Source organism: Chiloscyllium punctatum, chromosome 36 (genome assembly GCF_047496795.1).
Source record: "Chiloscyllium punctatum isolate Juve2018m chromosome 36, sChiPun1.3, whole genome shotgun sequence".
In the NCBI taxonomy this organism is placed as follows: Eukaryota; Metazoa; Chordata; class Chondrichthyes; order Orectolobiformes; family Hemiscylliidae; genus Chiloscyllium; species Chiloscyllium punctatum.
In genome coordinates this window covers 49970900-49981617 of record NC_092774.1, presented here as the reverse complement: position 1 = coordinate 49981617, position 10718 = coordinate 49970900, and the positions used below count along the sequence as shown (strand labels likewise).

Sequence of the window (10718 nt, the reverse complement as noted above, 5' to 3'; positions counted from 1 at the left end):
TTTGGAAGCAGTAGCTTTCGGAACGCTGCTCCTTCAGCAGGTGGTTGAACCTGATGGACACACAACCACCCGCTGAAGGAGCAACGCTCCAAAAACTTATGCTTCCAAATCAACCTGTCGGACTGTAACCAGGTGGAGTGTGAGTTGTCCTGCCCAGTCTGACACCGGCACCTCCACACAGTTATTAAAATCTGCCTCTCCGGGCCAGCTTGAGAAATTCTTCTGAGGCACTGTGGGATATTTTTTTGTGGGATAAAGTTTTCTCAATGTAAGTTAACGACAAAATTCCACATACTGCAATCGGACAAGTGAACAGTGCAAGGATTCGAAGCTGTTGCAAATGTACATATATACACACACACACATAGGGGTCACTGGTTTATTCAGCCCATTCAACACGTCTCGCAAATTCAGAATTTCTCCTGGACTGATCGATGAGGTACGAAGGAGGGATGGAGGCAGTCAGGGGGAATAATTCCAGGGGAATTTCAGAAGCAGGAATGGTAAATTGACTGAACAGAGGACATTCTTATCCCTCTGAGACTCGACAAGCTCTCAGTTGCTAACAGCAAGGGGGCTTTGTCATTGACTGGATTTGATGTGGCTCAATTGAATTGTCACCATTGCAGTGATGGGGATGCTGTGCCAAAAAATGTCTGGAAATCTGGAATATTTGTGCTTAATTTTGAGGATCTTGGTGCCATATTCATTCAAGAATCAAATGCAGACCCACGAAGAATTGACCTCCTCGGTTAAAATCAATTGGAAAAGCTATCCTTTCTGCATTGTATATCATCCCCAAGATGTACTGCAGATGCTCACCACCTAGACCAAGCCTCCTTCAGAGATACCTGAACATAAACCAACCACAGCCAGCACTGAGAAAACACAGGCAGCCAGGGCTGAGAATAGCACCATGTGCAAGCTTTCCACCAAGACATTCTCACTGTCCCCGCACCGAGAGGGTTCGCCCGGCCCCCCGTCCCCACACCGGGGGGGTTCGCCCGGCCCGCCGGCCCCACACCGGGAGGGTTCGCCCGGCCCCAAACCGGGAGGGTTCGCCCGGCCCCCCGTCCCCACACCGGGAGGGTTCGCCCGGCCCCCCCGTCCCCACACCGGGAGGGTTCGCCCGGCCGCCCGGCCCCCCCGTCCCCACACCGGGAGGGTTCGCCCGGCCCCCCCGTCCCCACACCGGGAGGGTTCGCCCGGCCCCCCCGTCCCCACACCGGGAGGGTTCGCCCGGCCCCCCGGCCCCAAACCGGGAGGGTTCGCCCGGCCCCCCCGGCCCCAAACCGGGAGGGTTCGCCCGGCCCCCCCGTCCCCACACCGGGAGGGTTCGCCCGGCCCCCCGTCCCCACACCGGGAGGGTTCGCCCGGCCCCCCGGCCCCAAACCGGGAGGGTTCGCCCGGCCCCCCCGTCCCCACACCGGGAGGGTTCGCCCGGCCCCCCCGTCCCCACACCGGGAGGGTTCGCCCGGCCCCCCCGTCCCCACACCGGGAGGGTTCGCCCGGCCCCCCCGTCCCCAAACCGGGAGGGTTCACGCAGCCCGCTGTCCCCGCAACAGAAACGAATACCATAAACTGAAACTGTATTGGAGTCCAACTGTACAGATTTTTCTGACCTTCCCCATGCTAAGTTGTTCGTAATGGTGATGTAAATGAGCGTAATCTTTGGCAGGGCTATTTTTGACTCTTTGCCAGTATTTATTCGAAGGGAAACACCCGACCTTTTGAACAGTAATTCCTCTTGGTCCTGCAACAGACAAACGCAGGGAGAACTTACCGGATCAGGCAACATCCGTGGAAAGGACAAACGCCCGGCCCTTCCTCAAGCCTAGTCTGTTCTGTGCAAGGGTCAACAAGTCTCTGCACAGATGATATTGTCCCAGCAGACAGCTGACTTGCTGATTTAACAGTTCGAAACACTGAAAATAAATTCAGAAATGTTGATGGTTACGGATTCATTTTGTGCTGTCAAAGCTGCACAAAGCAGTTTCCTTCAGATCCCCATGATTCAGTTTGTTTTCAGCCTTGAAAATTTATACTGGTGTCACTACTTTATCCTACAATATCGGAAGCACCCCTTGGTTTCAAATTAAAAACTCGCAATTTTCACTGGTTTCGGTTTATAGTCTACAAATTTTCAGTCCCGTGAATTTCTTTTAGCAGAATTACTCCTGGTCAGAAAAAAACAACTCGGCCACGTGAGAGCGATCAGAACAAAGCATGAATCAACACTGCCAACTGAAAGAAATGTAGGGTCAGATTGCAATATCTATGAAGGAGAAACGATGAGTCAATCTTGAAAAGAGGGAGAGGTGGACACGCAAGAGGATGGGAAAGGGTTAACCGAGTGTGGGATCAAAAGTAAGAGCCCAGGATTTCGCTCTCTGGTCCAGCCTGGGTTCAGCTGGACTTCCATCCAACCTTGTCTCCATTCTTTCGTTACCGAAAAGCTTTCCAAGCTCAAGTGATGCAGATTCCTGGTCCGATTCAGTTCGGAAAGGTAAAGGAGTCAGGTAAAAACTGCGGATGCTGGAAACCAGAGTCTAGGTTAGAGTGGTGCTGGAAAAGCACAGCAGGTCAGGCAGCATCCGAAGAGCAGGAGAAGGGAACGGAGTAAGAGCATCTGACAGAGATTTGGGACAAAAGCAAAAAACTGTTCGAGAGACTGAGCAGCATTCTGTGGAGACAGTGACACAATTGATTGGTTTTGAGGCCATTGCCCTTTTCTCAGGAGATTGGGAGGTCGCCGTCCCAGAGGGGTACACGTTCCAGTCAGCCGGACAATTCTTGGTGATTCCTTCACCATCTCCCAATTTCCGAGGGGTAATTTAGGTCAATGCCTTCTTTCATCCCAACAATCAGAACGTTTTAGACACCACTGTCACAGCCAGTTTGGATTTCTTCACTTGGCTGATCAGGAGAACGTGAGCGTTGCAGATGCTGGAGGAGATCAGAGTGGAGCGCTGGAAAAGCACAGCAGGTCAGGCAGCATCCGAGGAGCAGGAGAACGATGAAGGGCTTCTGCCCGAGATGTTGGCTCTCCTGCTCCTCAGATGCTGCCTGACCAGCTGTGCTTTTCCAGCACCACCCTCTCTCGGCTCTGATCAGTGTTTAGCTCCACATTATATCCCTGCCTTTTCTGTAATGTCTTGACTATTTGCTAGTAGTGCAATGTTCGAGCTGGTGAGCATTAGGGTCAGCTTTGCTTTTTGCCTCAATTACAGGGGTCACCTCCACTGCCTCAGTTTCCAACTCTGTCTGCGTTGTGGGTGCTGCCTTCGACAACCATTGCTGCTGTCTTGTACTGACTGAACTTCCAAATATCCATATCGGTATATGAAGCTTCTATTGATCTGCCTGTGAAACAGTTCAATATTTTCAGTACTTTGTCAGTTTAATCTGATAAGTTTCGCATCCAACAGCATTTATGGCAGATACAATCCACGGTAACCTTAAACTCTCTTTAAACTCCCACAACTGACAAGAAGTACATATCACTGTACAAAAGGCCATTTTTGCTCCTTCACAATCTAGAGACCCAGAAAATAACACCATCTTATTCCTCTACAAACACTGCCCCAGGTTAAATTAATAGCTGTGGCTTATATAAAGTTTAATCAAGAGACTTATCTCCAAAAACATATAACCAAGAAAGAACCCACTGCACTCACTAATACACCCTTTCTCTTGGACAAACTTAAAACAACAATTAACTGATCTGATCCTGTGTTGTGAAACTTGACCAAACCGGTTCCTCCCAGATTAGTTGTGAATTTTGTTAATTTTCCCAGATGCACTCCGATGTCCAGCAACACATGAATTCAAAAACAGCAAAGGCGGTAACCGTGCAGGTTCTCTCTCTCTCTCTCCTGCAATGTCCTCACCATGTGCTTCCATTGTCTGCTCTTCTCCCTTTTAAAACTGCTGTTGTTTTGACTTCTTTTTTTCCCAAAGTTCCAAAACAATGCTACAGCATATAAATGTGTGATTGCTGCTCCTGGAATTCGAGGAAATCACCTCCAGCTCCTAAAATACCTCAAAAAAAAGGAGCAGCTCTTACAACTAGAAATTTTTCCCGTCCTCCAATGGGTTGAGAAGTGGCAGATGGAGTTTAATTCAGATAAACACTAGGTGCTGTATTTTGGGAAAGCAAATCTCAGCAGGACTTATACATTTAATGGTAAGGTCCTGGGGAGTGTTGCTGAGCAAAGAGACCTTGGAGTGCAGGTTCATATCTCCTTGAAAGTGGAATCACAGGCAGATAGAATAGTGAAGAAGGCGTTTGGTATGCTTTCCTTTATTGGTCAGAGTACTGAGTACAGGGGTTAGGAGGTCATGTTGGAATATTGCATGCAATTCTGGTCTCCTTCCTATCGGAAAGATGTGAAACTTGAAATTGAGAAAAGATTTAGAAGGATGTTGCCAGGGTTGGAGGAGTTGAGCTACAGGGAGAGGCTGAACAGGCTGGGGCTGTTTTCCCTGGAGCGTCGGGGGCTGAGGGTGACCTTATAGAAGTTTACAAAATTATGAGGGGCATGGATAAGGTAAACAGACAAAATCTTTTCCCTGGGGTGGGGGAGTCCAGAACTAGAGGGCATAGGTTTAGGGTGAGAGGGGAAAGATATAAAAGAGACCTAAGGGGCAGCTTATTCACACAGAGGGTGGTATGTGTATGGAATGAGCTGCCAGAGAAAGTGGTGGAGGCTGGTACAATTGCAACATTTAAAAGGCATTTGGATGGGAATATGAATAGGAAGGGTTTGGAGGGATATGGGCCGGGTGCTGGCAGGTGAGACTAGATCGGGTTGGGATATCTGGTCGGCATGGACGGGTTGGACCAAAGGGTCTGTTTCCGTGCTGTACATCTCGATGAATCTAATCTCACAATGGAGATGCCGCTGTGAAGCACTTTCTAATTGGAGATATGCCTTAAACCTATGCCCTCTAGCTCTGGACTCCCCGACCCCAGGGAAAAGACTCTGTCTATTCACCCTATCCATGCCCCTCATGATTTTGTAAACCTCTATAAGATCACCCCTCAGCCTCCGATGCGCCAGGGAAAACAGCCCCAGCCTGTTCAGCCTCTCCCTGTAGCTCAAATCCTCCAACCCTGGCAATATCCTTGTAAATCTTTTCTGAACCCTTTCAAGTTTCACAACATCTTTCCGATAGGAAGGAGACCAGAATTGCAGGCAATATTCTAACAATGGCCTAACCAATGGCCTAACACTCCCTAGGACCTTACCATTAAGTGTATAAGTCCTGCTAAGATTTGCTTTCCCAAATTGCAGAACCTCGCATTTATCTGAATTAAACTCCATCTGCCACTTCTCAGCCCATTGGCCCATTTGGTCCAGATCCTGTTGTAATCTGAGGTAACCCTCTTCGCTGTCCACTACACCTCCAATTTTGGTGTCATCTGCAAACTTATTAACTGTACCTCTTATGCTCACATCCAAATCATGTATGTAAATGACAAAAAGTAGAGGGCCCAGCACTGATCCTTGTGGCGCTCCATTGGGCACAGGCCTCCAGTCTGAAAAACAACCCTCCACCACCACCCTCTGTCTTCTACTTTTGAGCCAGTTCTGTATCCAAATGGCTAGTTCTCCCTGTATTCCATGAGATCTAACCTTGCTAATCAGTCTCCCATGGGGAACCTTGTCGAACACCTTACTGAAGTCCATATAGATCACATCTACTGCTCTGCCCTCATCAATCCTCTTTGTTACTTCTTCAAAAAACTCTATCAAGTTTGTGAGACATGATTTCCCACGCACAAAGCCATGTTGACTATCCCTAATCAGTCCTTGTCTTTCCAACTACATGTACATCCTGTCCCTCAGGATTCCCTCCAACAACTTGCCCACCACGGAGGTCAGGCTCACTGGTCTATAGTTCCCTGGCTTGTCCTTACCACCTTTCTTAAACAATGGCACCACGTTTGCCAACCTCCAGTCTTCTGGCACCTCACCTGTGACTATCGATGATACAAAAATTTCAGCAAGAGACCCAGCAATCACTTCTCTAGCTTCCCACAGAGTTCTCGGGTACACAAAAGACAATAGGTGCCCTTTGAGCCTGCACCACCACTCATTATGATCATGGCTGATCATCCTTAATCAGTATCCTGTTCCAGCCTTATCTCCATAACCCTTGATTCCACTATCCTTGAGAGCTCTATCCAACTCTTTCTTAAATGAATCCAGAGACTGGGCCTCCACTGCCCTCTGGGGCAGAGCATTCCACACAGCCACCACTCTCTGGGTGAAGAAGTTTCTCCTCATCTCTGTCCTAAATGGTCTACCCCGTATTTTTAAGCTGTGTCCTCTGGTTCGGGACTCCCCCATCAGCGGAAACAGGTTTCCTGCCTCCAGAGTGTCCAATCCTTTTATAATCTTATACGTCTCAATCAGATCCCCTCTCAGTCTTCTAAACTCAAGGGTATACAAGCCCAGTCGCTTCAGTCTCTCAGTGTAAGGTAATCCCGCCATTCCAGGAATTGACCTCGTGAACCTATGCTGCACTCCCTCAATAGCCAGAATGTCTTTCCTCAAATGTGGAGACCAGAACTGTACACAGTACTCCAGGTGTGGTCTCACCAGGGCCCTGTACAGCTGCAGAAGAACCTGTTTGCTTCTATATTTCAATCCCTCTTGTTATGAAGGCCAGCATGCTATCAGCTTTCTTCACTACCTGCTGTACCTGCATGCTTACCTTCATTGACTGGTGTACAAGAACACCCAGATCTCTTTGTACTGCCCCTTTACCTAAATTGATTCCATTTAGGTAGTAATCTGCCTTCCTGTTCTTGCCACCAACATGGATAACCCTACATTTACCCTCTGTGTGAGGTCCTGGGGATTTATCCACCTTTAACCACTTCAAGACGTCCAGCACTTCCTCCTCTGTAATCTGGACATTTTGCAAGATGTCATCATCTATTTCCCTACAGTCTACATCTTCCATATCCTTTTCCACAGTTAATACTGATAGCACATTTAAAAAGTGAACATCTGTGACATATCCAGAATGTTAAATTCCACAGTTATGGGAAACCGCAACAATGCGCTGTTTTCAGACTGTCAATCCTATGTGATTAACAGCAGCAATAACAATGGCATCCAAACTCTGCAGTCACTCACAAACTCACCAGTGTCAGAGCATTCATGAATCAGTGGTCAGTTATTCTCCCCACCATGAAGCCGCTGGTGCATCAGCAGGTTCGATGAAGTACTGAACTCCTTCCCGCACTGCCAGCAGCTGAACGGTTTCTCCCCGGTGTGAACTCTCTGGTGGGTCAACAAATTGGATGACTGAACAAATCCCTTCCCACACTGCGGGCAGGTGAACGGTTTCTGCTCGGAATGGACTCGTTGGTGCGTCAGAAGGCTGGACAACTGAGTGAATCCCTTCCCGCACTCCGAGCAGGTGAACGGCCTGTCCCCGGTGTGAACTCGCTGGTGTATCAGCAGAGTGGAGGACTGAATGAATCCCTTCCCACAATCGAAGCAGGTGAACGGTCTCTCCCCGCTGTGAACCCGCTGGTGTGTCAGCAGGTTGGAAGAAGTAATGAACCTCTGCCCACAGGTGGGGCAGCTGAATGGCCTCTCGCCTGTGTGGACTCGCTGGTGTGTCAGCAGGTTGGTTGACTGGTTGAAGCCTCGCCCGCACTGCGAGCAGGAGAACGGTTTCTCCTCAGTGTGAAGCCGCTGGTGTGTCAACAAGCTCGATAACTGAGTGAATGCCTTCCCACACACCGAGCAAGTGAACGGTTTCTCCCCGCTGTGAACGCGCCGGTGTGCAGTCAGGTTGGACGAATTCCTGAACGTCTTTCCGCAGAACAAGCAGCTGAAGGGTCTCTCTCCGGTGTGAACCCGCTGGTGTGCCGCGAAGCTGGTGGACTGGGTGAACGCCTTCCCGCACTCGGAGCAGGCGAACGGCCTCTCCCCGGTGTGGACTCGTCGATGCTTCAGGAGGTTGGACGACTGCGTGAAGCCCTTCCCGCACTCGGGGCAGACGAACGGCCTCTCTCCGGTGTGACTGCGTCGGTGAATTTCCAGCTGGGACGGGGATCGGAACTCCTTTACACAGTGCCCACATTCCCACAGTTTCTCCATGCCGTCGAGCGTCTCTGCGGGTGGCTTGAACACTCGCCAACAAGCGGTTTATCAAGTGGTTTGTCCGTGCCGTGAATGATTCTTTTTTCCGTCTGTGTAACTGGTTAAAGCTTTCTCCAACAGTTGGAATACCGTCTCTCAGTCCGTGTGACTGGGGTAAAGCTTCCTCCCACGGTCGGAGCACCGTCTCTCAGTCCGTGTGACTGGGGTAAAGCTTCCTCCCACGGTCGGAGCACCGTCTCTCAGTCCGTGTGACTGGGGTAAAGCTTCCTCCCACGGTCGGGGCACCGTCTCTCAGTCCGGTGTGACTGGGGTAAAGCTTCCTCCCACGGTCGGAGCACCGTCTCTCAGTCCGGTGTGACTGGGGTAAAGCTTCCTCCCACGGTCGGAGCACCGTCTCTCAGTCCGGTGTGACTGGGGTAAAGCTTCCTCCCACGGTCGGAGCACCGTCTCTCAGTCCGGTGTGACTGGGGTAAAGCTTCCTCCCACGGTCGGAGCACCGTCTCTCAGTCCGGTGTGACTGGGTTAAAGCTTCCTCCCACGGTCGGAGCACCGTCTCTCGGTCCGTGTGACTGGGGTAAAGCTTCCTCCCACGGTCGGAGCACCGTCTCTCAGTCCGGTGTGACTGGGGTAAAGCTTCCTCCCACGGTCGGGGCACCGTCTCTCGGTCCGGTGTGACTGGGGTAAAGCTTCCTCCCACGGTCGGAGCACCGTCTCTCGGTCCGGTGTGACTGGGGTAAAGCTTCCTCCCACGGTCGGGGCACCGTCTCTCAGTCCGGTGTGACTGGGGTAAAGCTTCCTCCCACGGTCGGAGCACCGTCTCTCAGTCCGGTGTGACTGGGGTAAAGCTTCCTCCCACGGTCGGAGCACCGTCTCTCAGTCCGGTGTGACTGGGGTAAAGCTTCCTCCCACGGTCGGAGCACCGTCTCTCAGTCCGGTGTGACTGGGGTAAAGCTTCCTCCCACGGTCGGAGCACCGTCTCTCAGTCCGGTGTGACTGGGGTAAAGCTTCCTCCCACGGTCGGGGCACCGTCTCTCAGTCCGTGTGACTGGGGTAAAGCTTCCTCCCACGGTCGGGGCACCGTCTTTCAGTCCGGTGTGACTGGGTTAAAGCTTCCTCCCACGGTCGGGGCACCGTCTCTCGGTCCGGTGTGACTGGGGTAAAGCTTCCTCCCACGGTCGGGGCACCGTCTCTCAGTCCGGTGTGACTGGGGTAAAGCTTCCTCCCACGGTCGGAGCACCGTCTCTCAGTCCGGTGTGACTGGGGTAAAGCTTCCTCCCACGGTCGGAGCACCGTCTCTCAGTCCGGTGTGACTGGGGTAAAGCTTCCTCCCACGGTCGGAGCACCGTCTCTCGGTCCGGTGTGACTGGGGTAAAGCTTCCTCCCACGGTCGGAGCACCGTCTCTCAGTCCGGTGTGACTGGGGTAAAGCTTCCTCCCACGGTCGGGGCACCGTCTCTCGGTCCGGTGTGACTGGGGTAAAGCTTCCTCCCACGGTCGGAGCACCGTCTCTCAGTCCGGTGTGACTGGGGTAAAGCTTCCTCCCACGGTCGGAGCACCGTCTCTCGGTCCGGTGTGACTGGGGTAAAGCTTCCTCCCACGGTCGGAGCACCGTCTCTCGGTCCGGTGTGACTGGGGTAAAGCTTCCTCCCACGGTCGGAGCACCGTCTCTCAGTCCGGTGTGACTGGGGTAAAGCTTCCTCCCACGGTCGGGGCACCGTCTCTCGGTCCGGTGTGACTGGGGTAAAGCTTCCTCCCACGGTCGGGGCACCGTCTCTCAGTCCGGTGTGACTGGGGTAAAGCTTCCTCCCACGGTCGGAGCACCGTCTCTCAGTCCGGTGTGACTGGTTGAGGTTCTTCCTACGAGCACGTCTCGAACGCTTTTCTGATCACGCCGAGGTCGAAGTATCTTGCCGCCTGAAGTATGTTTCTTCATCCACGTTCAGGGGCCAGTGAAGTTCATCCTCTGACCAACGGAGTCACTTGGCCAGATCCCTGTCTGGAATTCTGTCCTCTTCAATCATCTGCGCCAGGAAATAAAAATAAAAATTGACAGCGAGGCAGACAAATCGGAAAACAAAAGGCAATTCCAGCTCCCATGGAATAGTTTCCTCTCCTGTTCCCCCCCCAAACCCTGGAAATCTTCATTGCACACAATGTCCCTCCTGGGCTGAAGAGACCGGGGGGGGGGGGGGGGGGGGGGGCTGTTGGTCCTCCCACCAATAGGAGACCAGGGGGCTGTTGGTCCTCCCACCAATAGGAGAGCAGGGGGCTGTTGGTCCTCCCACCAATAGCAGAGCAGGGGGCTGTTGGTCCTCCCACCAATAGCAGAGCAGGGGGCTGTTGGTCCTCCCACCAATAGCAGAGCAGGGGGCTGTTGGTCCTCCCACCAATAGCAGAGCAGGGGGCTGTTGGTCCTCCCACCAATAGCAGAGCAGGGGGCTGTTGGTCCTCCCACCAATAGGAGAGCAGGGGGCTGTTGGTCCTCCCACCAATAGGAGAGCAGGGGGCTGTTGGTCCTCCCACCAATAGGAGAGCAGGGGGCTGTTGATCCTCCAACCAATAAGTGAGCAGGGGGCTGTTGGTCCTCCAA

At 52.2% G+C, this 10718-nt stretch overlaps 1 protein-coding gene across 1 annotated transcript; it reads right to left on the bottom strand.

The window, feature by feature from the left end:
• Positions 1-1681: 1681 nt before the first annotated feature.
• Positions 1682-8645, bottom strand: LOC140460483 (uncharacterized). Its single transcript, XM_072555032.1, has 2 exons — positions 7160-8645; positions 1682-1925 (listed from the first exon to the last, which is right to left on the bottom strand). The coding sequence occupies exon 1, from the start codon at positions 8124-8126 to the stop codon at positions 7188-7190; it is 939 nt and encodes a 312-aa protein (XP_072411133.1). The 5' UTR covers positions 8127-8645; the 3' UTR covers positions 1682-1925; positions 7160-7187.
• Between the last annotated feature and the right edge of the window lie 2073 nt (positions 8646-10718).

Bases quoted from the DNA above. Each gene is read 5' to 3' on its own strand.
- LOC140460483 (XM_072555032.1), bottom strand. From the start codon at position 8,126: ATGGAGAAACTGTGGGAATGTGGGCACTGTGTAAAGGAGTTCCGATCC.